Source organism: Petromyzon marinus, chromosome 49 (genome assembly GCF_048934315.1).
Source record: "Petromyzon marinus isolate PM22_M1 ecotype Great Lakes invasive population chromosome 49, UKy_Petmar_22M1.pri1.0, whole genome shotgun sequence".
Lineage (NCBI taxonomy): Eukaryota > Metazoa > Chordata > Hyperoartia > Petromyzontiformes > Petromyzontidae > Petromyzon > Petromyzon marinus.
In genome coordinates, this window is record NC_133715.1 from 1,922,495 (window position 1) to 1,950,460 (window position 27,966).

At 52.4% G+C, this 27,966-nt stretch overlaps 1 protein-coding gene across 2 annotated transcripts; it reads left to right on the top strand.

Moving 5' to 3' along the window:
* Positions 1-301: 301 nt before the first annotated feature.
* On the top strand, positions 302-27,893 carry WDTC1 (WD and tetratricopeptide repeats 1). 2 transcript variants are annotated; one of them, XM_032972899.2, is made up of 17 exons: positions 302-433; positions 2,282-2,590; positions 4,987-5,070; positions 6,163-6,209; positions 8,141-8,252; positions 9,070-9,257; positions 10,174-10,356; positions 13,885-13,982; positions 14,827-14,942; positions 15,426-15,504; positions 16,004-16,106; positions 16,256-16,423; positions 17,193-17,428; positions 17,885-18,086; positions 19,720-19,912; positions 21,313-21,486; positions 25,306-27,893. In XM_032972899.2, the coding sequence occupies exons 2-17, from the start codon at positions 2,543-2,545 to the stop codon at positions 25,321-25,323; spliced, it is 2,049 nt and encodes a 682-aa protein (XP_032828790.1). In that variant the 5' UTR covers positions 302-433; positions 2,282-2,542; the 3' UTR covers positions 25,324-27,893. The 2 variants fall into 2 exon arrangements, with proteins under 2 accessions (XP_032828790.1, XP_032828787.1); XM_032972896.2 differs by lacking the exon at positions 25,306-27,893 and having other exon boundaries at positions 21,313-24,863.
* Positions 27,894-27,966: the final 73 nt, after the last annotated feature.

Sequence of the window (27,966 nt, forward strand, 5' to 3'; positions counted from 1 at the left end):
TGTATTTTTTAATCTACGTGAATTTACCGAAAGAACCAAAGAGTATGGATCCTTGCAGTCACGAAAACTTCAAATTTAGAATGAACCGCGTAATGGGGTTTTTTTATTCTCCCCCCAAAAAGATCACAACAAACAATTCTCTTAGCGTCTGAATCCGACAGAGGCTCGTGCCAAGTTGGTGTCGGCAAATTTTAACCCGTGCAAAAATAGATGTTTTTGTTGTTAAGTTGAAAGATTTTGTTTTAATGTTGACGGCGATGCTTTACGGCAGCCGCGCCGTAAAGCACCCCCCCCCCCCAAAGACCCGTGCCCCCCCCCCCAACCACCGTCCCCCGAGCGAGAACCGCGAAGGGATCCGTGACCGTCAGGGCCCCCACCACGGCCGCCGCGTGGACGAGGGGGACTGCCCTCTAACAACGACGACCACGACGAGGTAGTGGCGGCGGCGGCGGCAGTGGAGACGCAGTGAGCGCCGGAGTGGAGGACGAGGGAGGGAGGGAGGAGCGGGCTGCGAGTCGGGAAGTCGTCGCCTTTGCCGAGGCCGCTCCGAGCGCCTCCCTCTCGCCTAGCCAAGCCCCCCCCCCCAGCCACCTCCCTCCGCCCGCAGTGGAGGCCTCGGCCCCCCCACCCACCCCGACCGCCACCACCGCCGCTGCCTCCCTCCCTACCTCCACTCGAGGCTAATCGTAAAGGCTTTACGATTAGCGAGCTTGTCCCGGTTTAAACTCAACGTCGTCATCACGATCCATGGGGCAGATCGCCCCCGGGGTAGCAGCAGCAGCGGCGGCAGCGGCCGTCCGAGTGTCCGCTGCACATTTTGTAGTTTTGTAGTTTTATAGTTTTGTAGTTTTCCTCACTTTCCCCTTTCCCCTTGCTCTGTGTGTCCCGTAGTGCCAATATGCGCCCAAGTAGTGGGCACAATCTTTCTGGCACCGGTCTCTTCATGTCGTCAAGCCATTCTCTCTTAGGTCTTCCTCGCTTTCCTGTTACTTCACTTATTTTTTTACGAACAACATCGCTTGTAACCGTCATGCTATTGTTGACGTCTGTGTGTGTTCGCGCTTGTAACCGTCATGCTGTTGTTGACGTCTCTGTGTGTTCGCGCTTGTAACCGTCATGCTGTTGTTGACGTCTGTGTGTGTTCGCGCTTGTAACCGTCATGCTGTTGTTGACGTCTGTGTGTGTTCGCGCGTGTAACCGTCATGCTGTTGTTGACGTCTCTGTGTGTTCGCGCGTGTAACCGTCATGTTGTTGTTGACGTCTCTGTGTGTTCGCGCGTGTAACCGTCATGTTGTTGTTGACGTCTCTGTGTGTTCGCGCTTGTAACCGTCATGCTGTTGTTGACGTCTCTGTGTGTTCGCGCGTGTAACCGTCATGTTGTTGTTGACGTCTGTGTGTGTTCGCGCGTGTAACCGTCATGCTGTTGTTGACGTCTCTGTGTGTTCGCGCGTGTAACCGTCATGCTGTTGTTGACGTCTCTGTGTGTGTTCGCGCTTGTAACCGTCATGCTGTTGTTGACGTCTGTGTGTGTTCGCGCGTGCTGTTTTTGGAAAATGCCTGATAGCTCGACTGACATTTGGGAAGTGTCTGATATCCTAGCTGGCATTTGGGAAGTGTCTGTTAGCTCGATATGCGTTTTTGAAGTGTCTGGATATCCTAACCAGCGTTTGGAATGTGTTTGACACCTCGAACGACATTTCGAGGGTGTTTGAGATCGCCAGACCTCTGGACGGCTTCTCACCCTCGCATGCAATACGATCTGCTGTCCCGCGGGCTCTTGTGAACTGCGTTTGGGTGTGGAAACCTCGTCCCAGGCGAACAGCACTGCCACTTCCAGCAGTTCTTTTCACCCGATGCATTGCGGGCTCCTGAACTTGAAATTGTTACGCAGCATTTAGAGCCCCTTTTGGGTGATTGCAGAATGCATTGTTTTGGTCTGTTTCGTATATAAATGTAGTTTCCAGTTGAGAAAGTTCACAGCGCGCATCACACGGCGTAATCACTCACCGTGTGCACACGAAAGTGGTGCTATGTTGCTTCCAATGTGTTTTTTGTGAATTATTGTTTGTTTGAAGGTTAAATAGCATGTACAGGACGTTATAAATTCCTTAACCTCTCTGCTGATTTGGCATTAATAACGCGCATAACGATTTATAAAAAGCCGATGTAACTTTGCACAACTCTCAGCTGGTAGGCACATGAAGGGTTGAACCTCAACAGTTGAACGTTGTAACAGCTGACTCTTCATGATCGACTCTCTTTCTCTGTGATGATTTCTCAGCGCCGTCACTGGCCCCCCCCCCCACGTCCCCCGCCATGGGTGAGCCCCGCGAGTCGTCCTCTCAGCGCCCGCGGGAGTCGAGTTGGTGGAGAGTCGCTCGAGACGCCGACGCCGCCACCGCCGTTCGTCCTCCCTCGCCGCCGTCGTTCCGCTAGCGCCCGCTCTCTCGCCGCACGCGTCAACTCCCCCCTCCATCGCAGGGACCAGCAGCCAGAGCCAGTCTTACACGAGCGCAAGGTGGTGCACAGCAATCGCTCCGCAATGGATCCCTACAACGTCACCATGGACATCATCAACCGGCAGATCAGGGTGAAGCGCCGCTTTGGTTTCCCTGTCTTTCCTTTCACCAATTTACCGTGGATTTACAATCATAAGAATGCGTGTGTGTTATGTTAAAACTTCTTTCGCGCCACGCGTAGCTGACCGTGCTAATTGAGGTGTTCGGGAAGGAGAACAAACTAAAGATAATGGGAAAATTACATTGCTGCATATCAAATCGCTTTGGACTGAGGTATAGGCGTTTCTGTGAAAAGGTCGGTTATAGCTAGAATAGCTTCCTAATATCAGAAGGAAGAGCATTCCAGTCGGTCGCAGAAGCGCATTTGGAAGCGCGTTGCAGTGACCGTCTTTGTTCGATGGTTAGCCAAAAGCCGCCGCTGCAAGGATGACCGGAGTTTGCGTGACGGCTTTGGCTCCTTGACGAGATCTGCAAGGTGTTGTGGTTCGTTTCTGGTAATTCTAGCCATCGTATATCCGCCCTGACCACTTAACCGTCTGCACCCAGTGCAGTATTTGTGTGAGGTGTAAGCACCTTTTTTCTATCTTGGGCTGATTGATAAGTGCTCACAAAACCGCCCATTTCACATATCCACCTAGAATGAAGTCCCCGGCGAGTTGATAAGGTCGTTATTTTCCCATTGTTTCAACTGCCGTACCGGGAGATTTAATCACACTGACGACACTTGGATTGTAAGTCCAGTGTGCTAATCACTTTACACCGTGGCAGCAGCGTCCCTAATGACGCGTGACATTTGCAACATAAAAAAGAAAAGTTCGTGATGTTGTGAATCTCAAATGGAAGCAAGATTGAACCATAACTCAAGATGGGGACACAATCATAAAACTAGTGGAGGAATTTTATGCAGATCTCTGAATAAAAAAAAACCTATACCACTTTTTTCCGATGAGGATGATGGTCCAGATGTCATAATTAAAAAAATAACCATTGCCCTTGTCGGAGTGAAAAATATCAGAATATTTATTTATCCTGGATGAATCCAATGAGTTATAAAGCTCTTTTTCACAGATGTCCAGTCGGGGCACGGGGCCAGAACGCTACAACAACAAACAATTTAAAAAAACACGATAGGAGTGCAACGTATAGGAGAAGTAAACAAAATGCTTTGAAACATAAACAAATGAAACAAAACTATTTGTATCTGACCAGGTGAAGCCCACTGTCAAATTGGAAAGATCAACAACCAGTTGGAATAACTGGAATTCATTGACAATGTCGGAGCAGCTGCTTACATTTGTGGACCTATTTACTAAATGTTCACACACAAATTAGTTACTTCAATCATAGAACAATGCCTTAATCTTCAATTAATGAAGGGACAACACTGATTTGAAGTATAACCGACCCTTGACCCTATTATCTGTGTGGTAGGCAACAGAAGGGACAATGCAGAAAAATCCATTGTTGTACTGTACTTTTATGTTCCCCCACATTCACCAACCTGGTGAAGTATGGTCAAACAACTGCCACCTCCCGCACGGTGTGGGGAGCCTCTTTTATCCAGCAGTGGATTTACAAAAATGCTGTACATGTACTTTACCCCCTTATCACATGCATATATAATTCACGAAGGTCACAGAACCGAATGTTTTGAATTTTGGATATCGACCAACAATGTGAACAAGCTGCATTTAGACAATGATTTTTTTACCGTAAGACTATATACCGTCAATCACATTATATGAAAGACAAACCATTAAAGATTATGCTTGACTTTGCATTGATTCTCTCTGAAACTGGTGACAACGTCCCTAAAGGTGATCCAATATGAACTAAACTTTCATATTAATTTGTATTTCTATTGAGGAATTGCCCTATAGAAACCCAGAAAGATTGATCAAAGGGTATTTATATCTGTAGACAATCCAGCATTAAAATTATTTGCCTTGATGCACGTGCATTATCGGCCAAGGCGTGTGCGTGATGTAATTTCCCGAAGTTAAACGACACGCTGTGTGACGTTATGCCGTTGTGCAGCTCAGATGGTAACATTATTTCTTTTAAATACCGTCAGGGAGCAACGCATGTTGGAAGGGGCTATAAAATCTGTACACAAACATTATTTTTCATACACCTTTAGACGATGAAAATGCATTTGGTTCCAGTGGAAACCGATTGAGTAATCCAGGCTGACAAACAAAAAGGCCTTGATGAGTAAATTATAACATGGAACAATTACACTGCAATTTCATGTAGAAAGTAATCAAATACAGAAGTCAAAGGAGTCATTTCAGAGTTGCACTACCACTCAGATTGCGGACAGCAACAGAAGATATTTTCTGAAAATTGGATTTGAGAAATGCAGCCGTAGTAAACATGCGTGGAGGAAGTGGTTGAGCGGAGTCGGTGCAGGAAAGGCGTGCGGTGTCACCCGGCTTTTGGCTGTGCGGGGTTTCGGTGCGTGCAGGAACGCGGGGTCCTCTCCTTCCAGCGGAGGCAGCACGTGACGGACGCGATGGTGCGCCGCCTCGGGCTGGAGGCCGAGTTGCAGGTGATGCCGCGCTCGTCCACTCGATCGCCCAATCACCAGCCGTGTCACTCCGCTTCGCGGTTGAGAGTCACGGGCGAGACTGAAGAGATTGTCTTGGCACTAACGCCATGCGTGCCAGCGGCGCTGACGCCACTGATAGACGAATCCGGGTGTGTCGGCCACTTCGCGATTATACCGTGGTCTCAAGATATTACACCGACTCATCTCCGTCGCCTTGTCGCTACTGAATACTCAAAAAGCCACTCGATTCGGCTCTCAATGTTATTATTTTTGCGATGCGTGTGGCTAACTTGTTTTGCAGGGCATAACAAAAATTCCCCCCTCCCCCTGGCGTGTGTAATGAGGCCCTTTGAGGGAATTTCGGAAGCAGTTCTATAGCATCAACTTCCAGCACTGATCTCTAACACAGGGAGGTGCACTGCTTGCTGTGCAAGTTCCAAGTGCAGTTTTCTTTGTCTCGCGACGCAATGCCGATGACACAGTCTTAATTACGGTATTGGAAGATGATCAGCGATGAAGCTTTGGCGGCTGAGAACGTTTACCGGCAGAGACGCACGAGACTGCAAGTGTAGGTAGCCGGCGAGCCCAGGGGGTTCATACCGGCCACCTGAGTGCTACGCAGCTGTCACCACTGAGCATCTCGGTTGGACAACAGGTGTCAGTCGCTTGAAAATAAAACGAGCTTCTCAGCTGACTTGTTTGATGGTCTAAACCAGCGGGCTCATTGGTTCATTCGTCATGCTACGATCCCAGCAGGCTGGGTTTGATTCCGGGCCGTACGTGACGTGAGTGGCGAGCGCTATCTTAACCTTGTCCCGGGTCTTGCATAGGTTGGCTCAGCGAATGGTGTGGGGAAACAAGACGGCCCGGCCCTTGGTGGCAACCACACCATCCCTTCTTGTGCTATGCCGTCCCTTAATAAACGCTCGCTCGTAGCAACTTGCCTTTCGGTTTGCAAGGCTAAATAGGGGGATCTCTATCACTGTGTTCCCCTTTGCAGGCACGGCCGTTGACAGCAGGGAGGGGCCCCATGCGAGTGCAGCGAGCCGTGGAACGGCTGCACTGATTCGCACTCTGTCCGTTTCTCCGTAGGGTCACACGGGCTGCGTCAACTGCCTCGAGTGGAATGAGAAGGGAGAGTGAGTCATACGCACGCAGCAGCAGCAGCAGCACAAACGCACGCCGGTCTGAACGTCGGTTTTCTTATTCAGGAACCGTCATTGTGGATGTTGGGCCAATTCCTTTTCACGAAAGTGGATCATGTGTGTTGTCCTTCCCCCGCACCTCCTATTAGCACGGTTGGCTACTTACGGTGCAAAAGAAGTTCAACATACACACACATACGTGAACCGGTAGTAGCTGACAACTGCCAACCCGTCAAAACTTGCATGCTTACGATTTTTTAAAAATGGAATAGTTCACCTGGAAACCAACTTTGAGATGGAACTTCTTGTTCGCAAGGGGTTAAACATATACAGTAAAACCTTGGATTGCGAGTAACTTGGTCTGCGAGTGTTTTGCAAGACGAGCAACAAATACATTTCCGGAACGAATTATGCTCGCAATCCAAGGTTTTACTGTATAACAAATACACCGGAGCGCCTTTGCAAAACCACTGCGTCAATTGAGGACGTTTATCACACGTTATTTAAAGTTACAATTACTGCACAGCATTTTTGTGGCGTATATGTTAATTTGTCATTCTGTGGAGGGGACGTGCCTTATTAACCCAGCGTGAAGCCCTTGACTGCCGTGTTGCTTGGCACACTAAGTACAGAGTAGCCTTAATTTAGCCTCTCACGGCCGCTGCTGGAACAGGCGCGATGCCACGGGCGTGTGTGAGCCTCTGAAGCCACGCAGTGGCATATGAAACTGCCGGAGTGGTTCTTCAAGGATGTTCCCATGGTTAACATTGAGCACGGAAGCCAGGTTGTGGTGGTGGTGCTGGTAGTGTTGTGACTAGCAGTAGTAGCTTTTGGAGGACGTGTCCAATGTGCAAGTTTGGAAGCAAGCACGGATTGCCGTAACGACTTCACAGTGTCGATTTTTATTTTTCTAATATCGACCATGATCTCTTGTTTTCACGAATGTTCTCGCTATCGACTGCAGTCCCTAATGTTGACCAAATAACAATTGGAGGATTGCATTGGTGGTATTGTTTTGCATTAGCATCCTTTTTAAAATTCAAGTGTATATTAGGCTGACATTGCTGGCAATAGCTCTTCGGAGCAGAGGGTGGAAAACTGATGAAAGTTTCGATCATACTTGAGTCCGGTGCTTGGAAAGCACTGGACATATTTCACAAAGTTGACATGACGGTTTTAAATTCCCACACTCAACATTCTCCAGAAGCAGGTATTGAGCAGCTAACACACCCTTGCACTGCTCAGAACGAACGCATACACCCATTTTAATTAAATTAATTTGTATCGATGTGGCACTGCAGAACTGTCTTGGGAGGTGAACTGAAAACGGCACCAAAGTAAACAGGCAGACTACACATCCTTCCCATATCTGTCCCTCCACATGAGCAAATAAAGTGGGTTTTTTTCACATCCCTTTGGCCGCACGGCCTTCTGGGAGTACGCAATTTCAACAGCATTGGTTCAACACAGGTAAACTGTGAACCGGTTTTGACATTCCGCGTCTCATCAGCAGTCGGGCTTGCTTGCAAAACTCTCTGGTGAACTGGCAGATGTTTATAGATTGAGGGAGCAATCGCAATGCCGGCCTTTGATGACGGCACGGTCTACGTCCAACTCCTCCTGCTCCATAATACAGGTTACTAGTACAATACACCGGTGTACTGTACTAGTAACCAATTGGCGTGTTCTGTTCACGTGACAAACTTGACTCATTTCCTGTGTCGGGTGGTGGCGGGTTTAACGACATTTATATTTACGCGATCTAACCCAAAAAAAAAACTATTCTGGATGATATTGGTCACGAAAGCCTACGTATTAAATTCTCCTACCTCGCCCACCCCCCCCCTTCCCGTTGCACCCCACTCTCCCAACTGACCTCCTCGTCCACATCGCCCCCACCCCCACCTCCCTCCTCCCCTGTGCAGGATGCTCGCGTCGGGCTCGGACGATCAGCACATCATCCTGTGGGACCCGCTGAGGCACCGCAAGCTGCTGCAGATGCACACGGGACACACAGCCAACATCTTCTCTGTCAAGGCATAACCCGCACTCACTCTAAACCTAACTAGTTTTATTTTACCAGGTAAGGCCCACTGAGCATTGTAGATGCTATCCAGAAGCCACCTGGCCACAAATGATAGCTCAACGAAGTGGCTTATCTCGTGGAAATTTACAGCAGTCAAATGCTTTAAAAGCCACGTTTCTAAATGTGGAGGGAAATACCATAGGACCCGGAGAAAATTCCACACGACCACGGGGAGAATACGCAAACTCCAAATATATCGGCGTCAGGGTTGTGATCGAACCCACGACCTCCTGTATACAAGACGAGTTAATATTTCTACTTTGTGCTACCCCACTCAGCATGGGGAGATCTCCTTCGAACGCTCATAGACCGTGTGGGAAACGGCTTTTAGCGAGCACCTGTTGAGTTAGCATGGCATGGCACACATGAGGGATGCTGTGGATGGCACCACTCTTGTGTGCTTTTGTCTCCCAAATGTAGATGTTTACACACCACACCAGATTCCCGATTAAGTCCACGCTAATTAATTTATACTGTTTTGTATTGTCCTGCACGCACCACTGTCTCACTCGTATTGTTCATCTCGTATTATCTGTCCCATTTGTCTAATTTGTATTATCTGCCTAGCTCGTGTCGTCCGTCTCTTACATCTGTCTCGTTTGGACCGCTGCCCCAGAGATTACGTCGGCAAACAATTCCGACGACTTGTGAACAAGCGGCTCGGCGATTGCTACGCTTGCGTCGATTGCATCGATTGTTTCGATCGCTTCCAACGGGGGAGTGGCCGCGCCCGCTAACAGTGAAACGACTCGGCGTGCGTGCGCACAGTTCCTGCCGCACTCGGGCGACCGCCTCGTGGTGACGGGCGCCGCCGACTTCAAGGTGCACGTGCACGACGTCGTGAGCAAGGAGACGCTGCACATCTTCGACAAGCACACTAATCGCGTCAAGCGCATCGCCACGGCCGCCTCCACGCCGCACATGTTCTGGAGCGCCGGCGAGGACGGCACCATCCGGTGGGTACCCTCCCCCCCCCCCCCCCCACCTGCAACGAGGCATGGCCCTGGGAAGGAGAGGGATGGAGAGGGGGGGAGGTGGGAGACATTGGGATGTAGGGGAAGGTGGTTGTAGGGAGGGTGGGAGGTATGATAGGTAGGGGGAGATGGTGGCTACGAGGTAGGTTGAGGTGGTGGAAATGTGGGTGGGTTGTAGAGGGAAGTGGTGGAAGTGTAGGTGTGAGGTAGGGGGGAGGTGGTAGGAGGGAAGAGTGAGAGGTAAGGGAAGATGGTAGGAGGGAGGGTGATACGAACAGACAGAGCTAATACATAAACCCTTTCAACTTTCGTCGCAAACTGTTAAGTCTTCAGTTTAACACGTGATAGGCTTTCGCGACCAATATCATCCATAATAGAGGTTTTTGGGTTAGATTGTGTAAATATATAAATGTGTCGTGAAAACCCGCCACCACCCGACACAGCCTAGCTAGTGAGTTGTTGCTAAAAGCAGAAGGGTGGTCAACACATCTACGCCTCTATATAAGGAACGAAACAGTAAGACTTCTCCACAAATCTGGCTGTCGCCTGATGAAGCTAGTTGTAATTACTGGCGAAACGTCGTACTCAGTTTGTAAATGTTGTGACTTGGCTCTCCAACACACCGGTGTGCTGTGCTAGTGACGAATTGGCACGTTCTGTTTACGTGACAAACCTTACTATTTGGCTGTGTCGGGTGGTCGCGGGTTTTAATGACACATTTATATATTTACGCAATCTAACCCAATAACCTCTATTATGGATCTTAAATCTTCGTGGGGCCTCTGTGCTCCGTTCAATACCACCACCAAACCACGCGTGACCCCGTTGGTGGCGTCCTCTCCCCCCGACCCCGTGAACCCTAACCTCCCCCGTCACTCTCTCTGTGGTGGCGGAGCAGGCAGTTTGACCTCCGCGAGAGCAGCAACCGCTCGCAGGTGCTGGTGGACCTGACGTGGTACTGCAGCTCGCAGGTGGAGGCCAAGTGCCTCGCCATCAACCCAAGTGACAACACGAGCCTCGCCGTGGGCGCCAACGACCCCTACGTGCGCCTCTACGACATGCGAATGATCACGCAGCACAGGTCAGGTTCCATCAGATCATGGAGTAAGCGACATTAATACCTTGAGCTAACCTGAAGAAGCAGCCGTCCAGTGAGGATCGGCGTTGTGTTGGACTTGCTGGTGTCGCGTTGTGTTTGACACCTGTGTTTGACTTGCTGGTATCACATTGTGTTAGACCCCTGTGTTTGACTTGCTGGTATCACGTTGTGTTAGACTTGCTGTTATCACGTTGTGTTAGACCCCTGTGTTAGACTTGCTGTTATCGCTTTGTGTAAGACCCCTGTCTTTGGCTTGCTGGTATTACGTTGTGTTAGACCTCTGTGTTAGACTTGCTGGTATCGCGTTGTGTTTGACACCTGTGTTTGACTTGCCGGTATCGCGTTGTGTTAGACCTCTGTGTTTGACTTGCCGGTATCGCATTGTGTTAGACCCTTGTGTTTGACTTGCTGTTATCGCGTTGTGTTAGACCTCTGTGTTTGACTTGCTGGTATCCCGTTGTGTTAGACCTCTGTTTGACTTGCTGGTATCACGTTGTGTTAGACTTGCTGTTATCACGTTGTGTTAGACCCCTGTGTTTGACTGCTGGTATCACGTTGTGTTTGACTTGCTGGTATCACGTTGTGTTAGACCCCTGTGTTTGACTTGCTGGTATCACGTTGTGTTAGACTTGCTGGTATCACGTTGTGTTAGACCCCTGTGTTTGACTTGCTGTTATCACGTTGTGTTTGACACCTGTGTTTGACTTGCTGATATCACGTTGTGTTAGACCCCTGTGTTTGACTGCTGGTATCACGTTGTGTTAGACCCCTGTGTTTGACTTGCTGTTATCACGTTGTGTTAGACCCCTGTGTTTGACTTGCTGGTATCACGTTGTGTTAGACCCCTGTGTTTGACTTGCTGGTATCACGTTGTGTTAGACCCCTGTGTTTGACTTGCTGATATCACGTTGTGTTAGACCTCTGTTTGACTTGCTGGTATCGCGTTGTGTTTGACACCTGTGTTTGACTTGCCGGTATCGCATTGTGTTAGACCCCTGTGTTTGACTTGCTGGTATCACGTTGTGTTAGACCCTTGTGTTTGACTTGCTGTTATCGCGTTGTGTTAGACCCCTGTTTGACTTGCTGGTATCACGTTGTGTTAGACCCCTGTGTTTGACTGCTGGTATCACGTTGTGTTAGACCTCTGTGTTTGACTTGCTGTTGTCACGTTGTGTTAGACCTCTGTTTGACTTGCTGGTATCACGTTGTGTTAGACCCCTGTGTTTGACTGCTGGTATCACGTTGTGTTAGACCTCTGTGTTTGACTTGCTGGTATCACGTTGTGTTAGACCCCTGTGTTTGACTTGCTGGTGTCGCGTTGTGTTAGACCCCTGTGTTTGACTTGCTGTTATCGCGTTGTGTTAGACCCCTGTGTTTGACTTGCTGTTATCGCGTTGTGTTAGACCCCTGTGTTTGACTTGCTGGTATCGCGTTGTGTTAGACACCTGTGTTTGACTTGCTGTTATCATGTTGTGTTAGACCCCTGTGTTTGACTTGCTGGTATCGCGTTGTGTTAGACCCCTGTGTTTGACTTGCTGGTATCACGTTGTGTTAGACCCCTGTGTTTGACTTGCTGGTATCACGTTGTGTTAGACCTCTGTTTGACTTGCTGGTATCACGTTGTGTTAGACCCCTGTGTTTGACTTGCTGGTATCACGTTGTGTTAGACCTCTGTTTGACTTGCTGTTATCATGTTGTGTGAGACCCCTGTGTTTGGCTTGCTGGTATCGCGTTGTGTTAGACCCCTGTGTTTGACTTGCTGGTATCACGTTGTGTTAGACCTCTGTTTGACTTGCTGGTATCGCGTTGTGTTAGACTTGCTGTTATCACGTTGTGTTAGACCCCTGTGTTTGGCTTGCTGGTATCACGTTGTGTTTGACCCCTGTGTTTGACTTGCTGGTATCACGTTGTGTTAGACCTCTGTTTGACTTGCTGGTATTGCGTTGTGTTAGACTTGCTGTTATCACGTTGTGTTAGACCCCTGTGTTTGACTTGCTGGTATGGTATCACGTTGTGTTAGACTTGCTGTTATCACGTTGTGTTAGACCCCTGTGTTAGACTTGCTGTTATCGCTTTGTGTGAGACCCCTGTGTTTGGCTTGCTGGTATTATGTTGTGTTAGACCTCTGTGTTAGACTTGCTGGTATCACGTTGTGTTAGACCCCTGTGTTTGACTGCTGGTATCACGTTGTGTTAGACACCTGTGTTTGACTTGCTGTTATCATGTTGTGTTAGACCCCTGTGTTTGACTTGCTGGTATCGCGTTGTGTTAGACCCCTGTGTTTGACTTGCTGGTATCACGTTGTGTTAGACCCCTGTGTTTGACTTGCTGGTATCACGTTGTGTTAGACCTCTGTTTGACTTGCTGGTATCACGTTGTGTTAGACCCCTGTGTTTGACTTGCTGGTATCACGTTGTGTTAGACCTCTGTTTGACTTGCTGTTATCGCGTTGTGTTAGACCCCTGTGTTTGGCTTGCTGGTATCGCGTTGTGTTAGACCCCTGTGTTTGACTTGCTGGTATCACGTTGTGTTAGACCACTGTTCGACTTGCTGGTATCGCGTTGTGTTAGACTTGCTGTTATCACGTTGTGTTAGACCCCTGTGTTTGGCTTGCTGGTATCACGTTGTGTTTGACCCCTGTGTTTGACTTGCTGGTATCACGTTGTGTTAGACCTCTGTTTGACTTGCTGGTATCGTGTTGTTAGACTTGCTGTTATCACGTTGTGTTAGACCCCTGTGTTTGACTTGCTGTTATCACGTTGTGTTAGACCCCTGTGTTTGACTTGCTGGTATGGTATCACGTTGTGTTAGACTTGCTGTTATCACGTTGTGTTAGACCCCTGTGTTAGACTTGCTGTTATCGCTTTGTGTGAGACCCCTGTGTTTGGCTTGCTGGTATTATGTTGTGTTAGACCTCTGTGTTAGACTTGCTGGTATCACGTTGTGTTAGACCCCTGTTTTTGACTGCTGGTATCACGTTGTGTTAGACCCCTGTGTTTGACTTGCTGGTATCGCGTTGTGTTAGACCCCTGTGTTTGACTTGCTGGTGTCGCGTTGTGTTAGACCCCTGTGTTTGACTTGCTGGTATCACGTTGTGTTAGACCCCTGTGTTTGACTTGCTGGTATCACGTTGTGTTAGACCCCTGTGTTTGACTTGCTGGTATCACGTTGTGTTAGACCCCTGTGTTTGACTTGCTGTTATCGCGTTGTGTTAGACCCCTGTGTTTGACTTGCTGGTATCACGTTGTGTTAGACCCCTGTGTTTGACTTGCTGGTATCACGTTGTGTTAGACCCCTGTGTTTGACTTGCTGGTATCGCGTTGTGTTAGACCCCTGTGTTTGACTTGCTGGTATCGCGTTGTGTTAGACCCCTGTGTTTGACTTGCTGGTATCGCGTTGTGTTAGACCCCTGTGTTTGACTTGCTGGTATCGCTTTCTGCTCCGCTCGTGAGACCTCTGTGTGGCCCCCTGTTTGCCGCCCAACACCCGCGCCCCCCCCCCCTCCTGCAGGAAGTCGTGCCGTCTGAACGCCCCTAGCGGCACAGGGGTGGAGCTGGACTCCCAGTACAGCAAGCTTCCCGACGGTGCCGTGCAGTACTACGTGGCGGGTGAGCCCGTTGCCAGTGCCCGTAGCTACCCGAGTGTGCAGGCGGTGCAATTGCACCCGGGTGGCTACAGGCCCAGGAATGAAGAGAGGGAAAATTAGATATGCCCCCCCCCCCCCTTTCCCCCATTTCGTTCCTTGCACCGTGGCTCGTGCCAGCCTTGCTACGAGAGGTGCCGCGGTGGCTAGGAGATGTTATCTCCCTCGCCTGGTATGCAGGAGGTCGTGGGTTCGATCCCGACCCTGACGACTTCGATATATTTGGAGTTTGCATGTTCTCCCTTTGGTCGCGTGGATTTTTCTCCGCATCCTCCAGTTTTTCCCTTCACAATTAGAAACGTGTTTTAAGTATTTGACTGCTATACATTTCCACATGATAAGCCACTTGTTTGTGCTGTCATTTGTGGCCAGGTCGCGTCTGAAAAAGCACTACATAGCTGAGTGGGCCTTACCTGGAAAAAAGTAAATAGTTTAGTTTTAGTTTGTAGTCATTTATTTGCATGCATCGCCACGTGATGTAAACGATCATCCTTTCACTTGGCAGCACAGGCAGGAGTGAACTTGGTCTGCTAGTGGTGCGTCATGTACCCAACGGTTGCCTGGGCCATGAAGAGGTGTGGGGGAGGTGGGAGGTACGACGACTCGGGTTGCCTTGTCCGTACGGCAAACCCAAAGAGCGATGCTCGCAGTGTCCGCACACAGGACTCGCAACGCTCAGCGGCGAGCCTCAGGGCCCGCCACCTCCGCGACGCCTCCTCCCCCCGCTCGTCACTCCTCCCACCAGTCCCCCCCCCGGTCGTGACACTCAACCCAAACGCCGACCCCCAACCCCCCCATCTTCCACCCAGGTCACCTCCCGTCAAAGCAGACGGACTACCAGCGCAGGTTCCGCACGCTCGCCGTCACGTACCTCACTTTCAGTCCCGACGGGAACGAGCTGCTCGTCAACATGGGCGGGGAGCAGGTGTGTGTGCGCGTCGGCCCCCGTGCCTCTCACCACGGGCACAGCGTCGCTACGTTCGGCTGCGGGAATTGTTGATGTGGAGTGTATGGGGGCGGCCACGGTGGCAAGATGTTAACTACCTCGGCTGCTATGCAGGAGTCCGTGGGTTCGATCCTGACCCTGATGCCTGCTGTATATTTGGAGTTTGCGTGTCTTTCTCCCCGTGGTCACGTGGATTTTTCTCCGGGTCCTCCGGGATTATCCCCTCCACATTTAGAGTCGATGTGCGTTTTAATTAGAGTATATTTGGCGGCTATAAATGTCCACACGATGATAAGCCACTTTGTTGAGCCTTCGTTTGTGGCCAGGTCGCTTCTGAAAAAAGAGCTACATAGCTCATTGCTGCCTTACCCTGGTAAAATAAAAAATAGTTTAGTTTTAGTTCGTGAGCAAAAGGTCGAAGTGCGGGGCTGATGCCACCGGGTGTCTCCGCATGGCCGGCAGGTCTACATGTTCGACCTCCACAGCCGCCAGCGCCCGTACTGCTTCTCTGCTGCCTCGCGACGCCGGGCAACGCCGGGCGGTGAGACAGCGCACTGGACAACAACTCCCATCACCATAATTTTCTCCATCTCAATCATCTCAATCATCATCATCTCAATCATCGGGTGCAATCTACTTTTCTCAGCCTGTGTTACCCGCTGAGGTCGTGACAGGTTTATTTTTTTTCACTCCGATTGCTAAATGCCCCCTGTACCGTAATGTGCACGGATGCCTACTTTATTGAGGGCGGTATCGGCACGTGAAAATAAAGATTGATTTCATCATCTCAATCGTCACTGGTGGCCATGGTCAATCCGCCGCATTGATGAAGGCCTCCCCCAAGCCGCCGCCATCTCGCTCGGTCCTGCGGTGTAACGATCCGCGCCCACCACCTGCGGGCACGAGCCGATTTTCGTCACTCCATCTCCGCGGCGTGATCTCGGCTCGGCGTAGAGGCCCTCGCCCAGCAGCGGCTTAACACAGAAGGCCCCGCGCGCACGTACACGCCCGTAATCGGCGCTGCGCTGCCGCACTCGCAGCCGACGTGCAGAACGGGAAGCAGGCGAATGGCGTCTCCAATGGGCTGCACCTGCACAGCAACGGCCTGCGCCTGTCCGACGAGCCCCAGCAGCCGCCGCCGAGGTGAGCTGGCGCGGCGGCTCCGCGTCTCCCACCACCGCCGCGGTTGCGCACGCTAAAAATTCAGCGGGCGGCGTTTTGAGTCGCAGTTTTCAGCACGCCGCGCGGTTAAAACTCTCGCTTGTTACCGTTGCTGTGCCGTGCGCCGCCAGCCCCGAGCTGCCGCCGGCCGTGGAGAAGCTCAAGCAGCTGGCGAACGCGGCGTTCGGGCGCCAGCAGTGGCCCGTCGCCGTGAGCCTCTACAACCGCGCCGTCGCGCTTTGCCCCACCAACTCCGTGCTCTACGGCAACCGCGCCGCCGCCTACATGAAGCGCAAGTGGTGAGCACCCCGCACCCCCCTGCTGCACCGCACCCCCCTGCTGCACCGCACCGCCCTGCTGCACCGCACCCCCCTGCTGCACCGCACCGCCCTGCTGCACCGCACCCCCCTGCTGCACCGCACCGTCCTTCTCAGCACCCCTCTGCTGCCCGCTTCCCTCTGCCTCTCAGCACCCCCCTACACCGCACCCTTTCGCCCTGCATGCCCCTCCACCACCCCTCCTGCCCCGCACCCTTTTGCCCCGCACCCCCCTGCACTGTCCCGCTGACTGATCTCTCTTTTGGTCCTTTGCCGGTTCCATTTTTCTGTTCTTGGTAGTTTATATAACAACACAATCAGAGTTAAATACACACACACGTACTGTCATCTCGGCCGCAGGCGGTGATCGAAATGGAGCATTAGAATTCCTGCTACGGAACCCTATTGGTGAGCAATCGGAAGAACCGTTCTCAAAGGTGGCGGTACTATACGTGTTTGGTGTTTTGAGAAGTGCCAGTGTGGCGTACCGCTGTCTACCTACCGGCGTACATTTGTGTACCAGTATACGAGCCTACCGCGCCGTTTACCAGTGTATGACCGGATCGCTGTGTACCGGCGTGCCGCTGTGTACTACCGTACAGCAGCTTACCGCTGTATAGCGGCGTACCACTGCGTGCCGGTACCACCGGTGTACCGGCGCATAGCGGCGTACGAGTGTACCTCGGCACGTACCGACCCACCACGACTGCCGGTCGTCGCGTGTTCACGCCGGCTCACGGTGTCGGCGCAGGGATGGCGACCAGTACGCGGCGCTGCGCGACTGCCGCGCGGCCGTGGCGCTCAACCCTTGGCACCTGAAGGCGCACTTCCGGCTGGCGCGCTGCCTGTACGAGCTGCGGCACGTGGGCGAGGCGCTCGCCTGCCTCGACGACTTCCGCGGACGCTTCCCCGAGCAGGCGCGCAGTAGCGCGTGCGACGCGCTCGACCGGGACATCAAGGCGGCGCTCTTCTCTCGCACGGATAGCGGTGAGCGGGCACCCGGGGGGTGGACGCCACGCGGGCGGTACATGTGCCCCACACGACTAATGCGTGTAGTACCGTGTGCAGTACACGCAGATCACTTGCTGACCCCCCCCCCCCCCCAAAGGAGACATGTTGCCACGTCGCATTCTGCCACACAGCTTAGATCGCAACCTTTCCCACAGAGCAAGCCTGGACTTGTTTCTCAGTCAGCCTGGGTCTATTATCGGCGCTGTGTAGTCCACTGTGATAAAGTTCAACGCAGCAACACCGGTGTCAGATTTCGGTACAAATCATTTCCTAGCTACCCGTACAAGAGATGCCAATTCACGGAATGTCCGGATCAAACCCGGACCGGTGGGCATCCTACGCCGAGAATGCCAGCGCCCCCCCCCCCCCCCCCCCGAACACATCGACCGACATGCCGCCACCGCCGTCGCCCATTTCCCCGTTTCCCCACAGACGACGAGAGGAAGGCGACCGACCCGACTGGTGGTGGCGGCGGAGGCGGCGGTAGCGGCGGAGCAGGGAGTGGCGGCGGGCGCGTGCGAGGGTTTTCCGAGGAGGAGCTTCGTCTGCGTGAGCACAGCTACGACTACAAGCTGCGCTACTGCGGCCACTGCAACACCACCACCGACATCAAGGAGGCCAACTACTTCGGCAGGTGAGGCCCCGTCTCGCCCGCACCGCCGCTCGCAGGTAGGGGCCCTGTCGCAGCAGGTGGTGGCATGGGACGGAACGTTTTTCTTCTTAGTCTGAACCGGCGAGAAGCCGTGGGGGTTTTGGACGGTGGATATCCTTCCGTCGTTCTTCTCACAGGTCAGCTAAAGTGGTCTAACGTTTTTGGTCACTCTTAGTTAAGCGTGGGTTTAGTCGGCGTTAGTTAATGTCACATAATGTTCTCTTTGCTTGCTCCATCATTACAAAGTTAATTTATTGTTCAATTCATTGGGGTGTGCAAAACTTCGCTGTAATGTATCACTGTACCATTTATTATTTGTAACTGCCAACCTTGCTCTCGGTATAAATCTCTACTAGCTTCAACAGACCCAAATGGACTCCCGACTACGATCCGCGGCATGCGGCGACCTGCTGCTGTCCCCTCCGCGTGTAGAACTCGCGCGCGATACAGCCTGCACAGTTTTGGGGTCTCCGGCCAATGAGCTGGAACACGTGACCAGCTCATGTTCGGGATCCGTCCCTGAGTCTGAGCTTTCGTGACTGCAGGAATCCGTACTCACATAGGTATTAAATAAAATAAATCTCGACGTTTCGGGCGCAACACAAGCGTCCGTCATCAGGTGATGCAGACGCTTGTGTTGTGCCCGAAAGCAAAAGAACCATAGGGTGTTGTTGTTGTTGTTGTTTCAGAGAGCCTACTTCAACGTGTGATCAATGCGCGTTCGTGATGGACTGGACTCATAAGAGTGCGCAATATCAAATGCTCTTACTTTTAGTTTATACAGCACCACCCTACTCCTCCATACTACTTTCACCTATGATAGTGAAAGCTTTATAACTTAACAGACTTTTGAAGTTAAACGTGGGTATGTAAGCAAAGGTAAGAATGTTGTCATAAGGGGGTAGCAGCAGGAGTACTGGAGCGTGTGCCAAGGTCGGCAATAGAGGCCGTGACTTGTTATTGTCAATCATCTCAGGTGAGTCGATCCAACAACGCCGGGCTTTGTCCCACGACTTCCTGCCAGCAGCGATCCTTCCACACTTTTCGTGTGACGACCTCAAAGCGTACCTAGCTTGGCACAAGCGCCGTGGTTGCGTGGTGACGAATGGCAGCTGCTGCTGATGTTGTAGTAGTTTTGTGTGTGTGCCCGTCCGTTGCTGTATGGCACCCATACCTAGCCTGGTGCAAGCGCCGTGGTGACGAATGGCAGCTGCTGCTGATGTTGTAGTAGTTTTTTGTGTGTGTGTGTGCCCGTCCGTTGCTGTATGGCACCCATACCTAGCTTGGTGCAAGCGCCGTGGTGACGTGGTGACGAATGGCAGCTGCAGCTGATGTTGTAGTAGTTTTTTGTGTGTGTGTGTGCCCGTCCGTTGCTGTATGGCACCCATACCTAGCTTGGTGCAAGCGCCGTGGTGACGTGGTGACGAATGGCAGCTGCTGCTGATGTTGTAGTAGTTTTTTGTGTGTGTGTGTGCCCGTCCGTTGCTGTATGGCACCCATACCTAGCATGGTGCAAGCGCCGTGGTGACGTGGTAACGAATGACGACTGCTGCTGCTGCTGCTGTTGTAGTTTTGTGTGCGTGTGCCCGTGCGTTGCCGCGTGGCGCCTCGTCAGCGCGGGCCAGTACGTGGTGGCCGGCTCGGACGACGGCTCCTTCTTCCTGTGGGACAAGGCGACGTGCAACCTGCTGCGCGTGCTGCGCGGAGACGAGTCCATCGTCAACTGCCTGCAGCCGCACCCCTCGGCCTGCCTGCTGGCCTCGAGCGGCATCGACCCCGTCGTCAGACTCTGGGCCCCGAGGCCGCAGGTGCGGGGAAACCCGGGGGCGGGGAAGTGTGGGGGAACCCGGGAGGATACCAGGGGCGAACATGGGGGGGGGAGGGGGCATGTGTGGGGGAAAACGGAAGGGTACCAGGGTGGAACCCGGGGGGTAAGTGTGGGGGTAACCGGAGGGATGCTTGGGGGAAACCATGGGGAACCCAGAGGGACATCAGGGGGTAACTGAAGAGATACCGGAGGGAAACTGTGGGAGAAAGCATTTGAGTGTTTTCCTCTCGTACGCATGGGTCTCTTCCACACTGTAAAACACTGAGTGGAGAAGTAATTGGTCGTACATCTCGAAGCAGGAAATATAAAAACAAATCTCGACTGATTGAGGCTTTCCCGGATGATCGAGCGCCTGTTATTGCAGCACCTTATCAGCCCCGGGTGGCGCTACGGTCAAAGAGCGCTCGGCTCGCAGTCGGAAGGTGACAAGTTCAAATCCTGATCGTGGGTCAACTCGGCCCTTCATCGCTACCTCTTTGGAAAGTGGACACGGTCGTCTTGTAGACCGACTGGCCTGTGTCCTGGTAACCTGGATTTCTCACCGCTGGCTTAGGGCTGCTAATTGAGATGAACACATCCCTATTGCTTGTTTGACTGCATCAGATATTTTAAGCCTCAGTGCCACGTGTCGACAAGCCCTCATTATTGATTCTCTTTACCCTATGTCCCCGTATCCCTATCTCCCCATGCCCTTGTCTCATGTCTCTTTGTCCACATTTTTCTGTCTGTGTCCCCGTGTCCTTGTGCCCCTATGTATCCCTCTGTACCGTCTCCCTGTGTCTCCGTGGCTCGTCTTCCTTTAATTTCCCATGTCCATTTGTCTCTGTCTCCATTTCTCCATGTCCCCATGTATCTTTGCCTTTTCACCCCGTATTCCCTTACTCCTATATCTCTATGCCCTTGTGTCCCCGTGTTCCCATTCTGCCATGTTCCCGTGTAGCCATGTCTTTGTGTCCCAACATGTCTCCTTTTACCCATGTGTCCCCCCGCACCCCCACCGTGTCCCCCCGTACCCCCCCCCCCCCACCGTGTCCTCCTGCCCCATCCCCGTGTCCCTCCGGTTACTCCTCGTCACCCCTGCGTGTACTCCCTGCTCCCCCCCGTGTTGCCCCCCCCCGTGCCCCCCCCCGTGCCCCCCCCATACCCCCCATGTCCCCCCCGTGTATCCCCCCCGTTGTCCCCTCCATGTCCCCCCATGTCCCGCTGTGTCCCCCCACCACCTCCGTGTCACCCCCCCCGTGCGTCTCCGCCCCTGCGCGTCTCCCTGTGTCCCCCCCCACCCGTCACCCCCGAGCGTCTCCGCCCCTGCGTGTCTCCGTGTCTTCCCCCCGTGTCCCCCCCGCACGTGTCCCCCCGTGTCCCCCCCTCGTGTCGCGGCAGAACGGCTTTGAGAATGAGCGCGTGGTGGACGACACGGACGCCGTGTGCCTGGCGAACCAGCGGCGCATGAACGCCGACCCCCTGGAGGTGATGCTGCTCAACATGGGCTACCGCATCACGGGCCTCACGGGCTCCGAGCTCGGCTCGGACGACGACTCGGGCTCCGAGAGCCAGGTGCAGTGCCGCACTACCTGATCACGGCGTCGCGCGGAGTGGGGGGGGGGGGGGCGGGGTGGGGGGTGGGTGGGGGGAGCGTTGGGTGCGGGAGAAACAGCTGGCGCTGTGGTGGGAACGACCGTCACGGGTGCAGCTCTCTCGGTGTCACTCTTCTATCGCTGCTGCTACCGCGGTCGCTCTTCCAGCAAACTTGACTCGCTGATTCACTCCCATCGCTTGCTCACCGGTGGTCAGTCACCTCCTTATCACTCTCTTCTATCGCTACTCCCGTGGACATTGTTCCCGTGGGCTTCATGAACGGATTCCTCCATTATTCTTGAGGTCTTCCAGACGTCGACTTTGATCTCACCCCCACACTGTGTTCAACCTCCACACTACCGATCACAACAACGCACGTACCATCCTCTCGCTCACTCGCCACACCGCAGTTCACCGCTCTTCCCTTTCTACTTCATCCCTCACACCGTTCCACTACGAAATTCCCTTCCATCGTCACTTTTTCCCAAGCTCTTGTAATCATCTTACTCAATTCAAGAAACGCTTTACACTCGTCAGCCATTATAACTTGAGCAGTGCTGTTGGTTTGGGCCTTTTGGGCCCGTGTTCAGCAACTGTGCTTAAACAAACAAGAGGATGATCACGTCTTTCCTTCTGCCAGATCCCTCGGCTGTTGCACAGTTGAAACTCGACCAGCAATGACCGCTCTCACAGCCTCGTCACCACCACCACCACCACGTCTGGCTTGAGCTCTACCCCGTGGTCACCGTGCCACTCCACTGCCCACCTTGGTCACCTGCCCTCCGCCACCCTGCGCACGCGTTCCCCCACGAATCGCAAACAAACTCCTCTCTTCTTCCTTGTTTACATCCACATCGTTTTCCTGCCGTCTGCTCTTCCCAACCGCCACTTTGCTTACCCTGTCCCCCGCCACTAACTTCCCATCGTCTTCTGCATGCGCTCGCATTAAAAAGGCCAGAAGCTTTGGTAAAGTCCAGAGTGTATAATAAATCCAGACGAGGGGGAGTTTTGAGATATTTTGACGCTTAGAAGAAAGCCCCTCTGGTGGAAACCCAAATGTGAACAGTGACAAGTGAAGAGAGTGATGGGGGGGAGAGTGAGAGGAGCAGAGTTGGAAATTACGTAGCTGCTCTTTGCCGGATGAATGCAGTAAGCCACCTGACGCCGTTTGAGCTGAATGGCCATTTGCGTGCTCACAGAGCGACGGTTCTTCTCACCGCAGCGCCAGTCTCCGGTCCGGTCTCAGCGGCGGCCCCGCCCCCCCACCTCCTCCCACCTACCTTTGGTTTTGTTTGCGCGCCATGAATTTGCACGTGACCGCCAGGGCCAGGCCAGAGAGTTCATGGAGAGCAGGTTCTGTGCGCACGCTGAGGCTGCCCACAGATTCCTCGTTAGGGCCTTGTTTCGCTAATATGAAATGTTTACTCGCAACAAGGGATTCTGGGTAAATGAGGCAGTACGTTTGGTCGGCCCGTATTGTAAAACAAAACATTGGCAGCGTTATCTCTCGTTGGTTCATGGCTCGGTCGTAAATAATTATATTTATTTCAAAACGGACCCCGTACTTCCCTGACGGTCCGGTATTTTGCCATTTACCAATATAACGACGTTTAGCAAGCTTCAGAAATATTCCCACGCTTCGTTACTGCAGACCGACGAGGGATGACAGCCTGGTAGACGACGACCCGTTTGTTGACGATCACGGAATGACGTTTGAGAAACGCTGTTCCCATTTTACTAAAGGATTTAAAAGCAAAGTACAGAGACGTATATGTACATTTTGCGTTACGCACTTGCGAGTGAAAATACCGTTAGGGTTTTCACAATAGCTGCATGAGTTGACAAAAAACATTTCGCGAATAATTTAATATTAGCGTCTTAACGATGACTCGAAAGCGTTGTAGTTTTTTCCCCCGTTTAAAATAAAATGCGAGTGATTCCGGTGTGGTGGTAATCGTACGAGAATTTGTAATATTGCGCTTGCTATGCAACAAACGGTCGTTTATCCACGGAGGCTGGGACACTCGCCACGGCCCGTTGCTTTACCCACGGCACCTCGCAGCCACGCAGTGCAGCAGTCCCAGGCAAAGAGAGACTGCCGCGGTGGAAATAAAAAAATCTATCCGAAAAAAAAAAGTTGGATGTGTGGTATGATGGGGCGCCTCCCCCGCAGAATGTCAGATTTACACCCAGACCACGTGGGGTTAAATCGCCAACACCCATAGGGGGAAGTCGCACCACCGTGACGGTTATGGGCAAGGCCATGATGCGCGTGGGCTAGTTATTTTGGCGATCATCGCCAGCAATCGCCACCGGCAAAGCCAGTTGCCAAGAACAGCGCTCGTGACTCAGTTGAAGTTACGGAGCTTTGTCTAGCCCAGGGGGTTGGCAACCAGAATAACAAGGAAAGAGCCTTTTTCTTTTTGAATTCAGTAAAAAAAACCCTCAATATTTCAAGAGCCGCAATGCAATGTTCATACGAGACGGGAGACGGTGGTCCTCAATAAATAACGTCACGAAAGCAGTCCTTATAAATAGCAGCATGCGGCTCCGGAGCCTCAGGTTGCCGACCCCTGGTGTAGCCAATCGGTGACCTCCTGCTCAAACGACAGCCCTGAACCAGTGGTGAAAATACTTCATTCCTATGGCAGGTGCGAGCGTCTCCATAGGACAACCACTGTTGACTTCCATACGAAGTGGTACTTGTTTTACGGAACCCAGAGCGACGATGGGCCGAGTCAATCCCCCAACCAGGATTTGAACTCGTGACCTCCTGATTGCGGGCCGCTCACTCTACCGCTTAACCACCTGGCCGGTCTAGCAAATTAAAACAGTTGCTTACAGAGTCTACGATGAGCAATGACTTGCCAACATCCAATCAGATATCACAACCTGGTGATATCTGATTGGATGTTGCCACCCATGTGCACACTAGGGAGCAAGTAGTGATCAGATTTGTCCAGAAGCGGGCAATTGCATCGCGTAGGAAACTGTTGCTGGTGAGAATTCCTGGCGACAGTTGCCCTAAAATGACCATCGTGCATCCTCTGGCCCTCGCGACAGCTACAGCGTTTCCCCCACCCACTCCTGTAGATTCCAGTGCCAGAAGAGCGTCGGTGCAAGGTTGGAATGAGGTGTTGAGTTGCGTTGGTGGTCGCAATTCTTGTTGCTTTGGTCGCATTACTAAAACCTGGACGTTTTGACAATTTGCGGTCTTTTAAACGTTGCCAAGAACCCACAGACGCAGGCAAACCTCTTCTATTTGCGTACCAAGCATTGATGAATCCGACCTTTGTATTTTTTTGCTGTACAGTAGTAAATGCTAATATATGTTAAAAATATATATATAAAATATATCCAGCGAGTCACGTGTCCCTTTGTATTTGCAAATTACGAAAACGTTACTACGTTTGGTTGAACGTACAACCGCTGCCCAGGCCTTGACGCTCTGTGCGGGTGGGCGTAGCGGGCGCAAGCGGGCGCAAGCGGGCGCAAGCGGGCGCGTGCCCTTGCCGCTCGCATCGTCGCCGCAGGCCAAATATTCGCCCACGCGCGTCCGTGGCCGGACCCTCCCGCTCACAGCGCGTGCGTCGTCCCGCCCGCGAGCGGCTCTAGCGCGCGAATACGCACGAGGTTTGCCTGCGGGCGAACAGGAACGTAAAGACGACGCGTATGAGCGTAACACTGAAGCGAGAGAAGGAACACACGAAAAGCAATGTGTTGGTGTTGCCCTCCCCCCACCCCATCCCTCCCCCACCCCTCCCTCTCCATGCCCCTAACCCGTGTTCTCCGTTTCAGCCCACCTCCCCGTCGTAGCGATCGACAGGTCCGCCCTCGGATTCCCATCTCCATGTGGCCTCCGCAGGGCGCAGAGCACAGAGAAGGGTCTCTTGACTTAAACCCTCCGAGGTCTCTCCCCTCACCGTCTTATTTTGTTTCCTTTTAAAGTAATCTCGTCGTGCTTGTTAATACTGCTACTACTACTACTATTGTTGTCGTCGTTGTTGCTGTCGTCGCCGTTATATTGTACGTGGTTATTTTTTGGCGCGTCGTTGTTTCCTCTCCTCTTTAATTTAATTTGAGATAATTTGCACCCGTGTTAAGGTTCGACGACGATGCGCGATGCTTGTCGGTATGAAGCCGGGTCAGGTCGTGGCGCGCCGCTGCTGCTGCTGCTGCTGAGCCGTGCTCGGGGGGCGGGGGCGGGGGAGGGGAAGGCGCAACCCAAAAAATTAGCGGGTTGGGGGGACTCTCATTTCAGTCGCAGAAAATACCGAGACGTAATTGCAACGATATTCTTCGCATTCATATGGCGCTTGCTTACTACATGCCCCAGCAATACATAGCGTCTCATCTCAAATATTCAAGGGGGGGGGGGGGAGGAGGGCGTTTGGGGGGCGATGATCCCTGCCGTGCATAATCCCAACGAGAGTAATACGCGCGGCATTGGAACAAGTTTTAAATCTTCTGCGAATAAAGAAGCCGATTCACTTGTGATACTGTGTCGCGCAGCCACCCGGGGGGAATGCCACCGCGAGAGGGGGTTTTAAATCCCCGGGCAAGCGCCGAGATCCGCAGGGTCGACATCGAGTGGCTCCCGGCATGCGCTGCGCGTCGCCGAGTAGCCTATGGGGTGGGGGGCGTTTTTTTCTACTTGCCGGACGGATGCGAGGGGACTCCAGCGAGAGTGTCGGCGTTGAGGCCTTGGATCAGTGTTTGAGGCCGTGGGTCAGTGTTTGAGACTGCTCGTACGGTCGTCCGTTGCTGCGGTGCAGTAATAGCATCTGAACACGATTTGGGGGTGCGCGTGGTGTCTCTCTACCCAGCTTACGTAGACATTCGACGGTCGTGACACCACACGCGGGTAGGGCGGCCACGCCCAATTGGTGTCACCGGGTGGCTTCGTGGTGGCTCTCTTGAAAGTTTCATTTTAACAAGACATAAACGATTTAGGTCTCGTTGGTAAAACTCGCCTGGGGGACACAGCTCAGCTCCGCAAGTACAAATAGGCCAGCCGCTTGTTTCCTGGGTTGCGTCTTTCCATCAACCTCTCCGAGTAACTGCAGTGCCGCAGCCACATTTAATAGGCACTGCTGCACAAATGGGCCGTGTGCTGCACTTATGTGCTGCAATCAGCACCAAGTGCTTTTTCCAGCTTTCTATTTTACAAGGAGGTACAGGCTGGATTGCTGCGAAGGGCTCAAAGTCAAACGGTCTCCCGTGCCCACAGAAGCATCGAGGCTTTGTACTCCACTTCATCCAAAACCGTGAACCTTGGTAACGATTGGTGTGCTCGGAGCTCAATTCAGAATCGGAAAGTCGTGAGTTCACATCCTGGTGCGGGCTTCGATGGGCAAATCATCATTCTAGAGGTCAATGAAATAGACACCATTTTGTGGTAAATCGGCAGTGGTCGACCTAGAGAGATGGGCTCATGCCATGGGAATGTGGAATCTTCACCGCCTGGCTCAGGGCCACAAACGGAGCGCCAGCCCCAATTGCTCGTTGGAGACACGCGAGTTTGCTCAGAAGAAAGTGGGAATTGAAACATTGGCTCCCGTGGTTGTGCGTGTCCGTTTGAACTTCTGCACTGCGCGTAGTGCAACCATGCATGCTGTCGTGGAGACAAACACCGGCCATCCGCCTGCAGAACGACGTACGCAGGGTCCACGAGTCGGTGGCTACGCCGACTTGATTAAGCAAAGATTTGATTTTCACCAAAAGCCAAACTATATTCTAATTCAAGCTGCCGGCGCCGCTCATTTGGGACACACCGAGACATTTTGACTTTTGTGAGTTTTCCCTTTTAACAATCGTTCATCGGATGACCTCTGAAAGTTTATTTTAATACGTGGTGGTGGGGTCATAAAAAAGTCGCCGTTCCTAACACAAGAGGTTCGCGGTCAACGCCTTCGCGCCCTTCGTCTGGCCACGGATGTTTCGATCGTCGCTTGCGCCTCCAACTGTGGCGGCGGCTGTCACCTCGGCCCCCACGCAACGGCGGCACGGCCTCGACCGGCAATGAAAAAAAATGTGAGTGGAGTGGGGGTGGGTGGTGGCACGAGTTTGCGTTTAAAACAAAAAGGGGGGCTTCGGTTGCAAGGGGCAAGTGCACACGTCTCTTTGGAGGCAAAGCTGCTCTGGCTGTATATTTCCTCTGTAAATACCATGACACCGATGTAGAATACTACGTAGGAACCCTCCTATAACGTGCACTGTAGGTGTATTATAAGCGTGTTTATATATATGCGAGTTGAATGCTGTGGGTTAGTCGCAGCGATGCCTATTTGTACACGATCCACCCGCGTTTCCGGTCGGAACGTTTTTCAAAGTGGCTGACCCAGTCACGGAGTGAACCACCATTAAATAAACACTTTTCCGCAAAACAGTTTTTTTTTAAATGTCATCACGACAGCGAGAACTTGCGAAGCATGCCGTAAAGTTGTGCACTCACCGCTG

Excerpts from the sequence above, each read along its gene's own strand:
- WDTC1 (XM_032972896.2), top strand. The coding sequence starts at position 2,543 with ATGGATCCCTACAACGTCACCATGGACATCATCAACCGGCAGATCAGG. Across the intron at positions 16,107-16,255 it reads CCCCAGCAGCCGCCGCCGAG|CCCCGAGCTGCCGCCGGCCG; the intron begins GTGAGCTGGCGC and ends GTGCGCCGCCAG. Across the intron at positions 18,087-19,719 it reads GAGGCCAACTACTTCGGCAG|CGCGGGCCAGTACGTGGTGG; the intron begins GTGAGGCCCCGT and ends GCGCCTCGTCAG.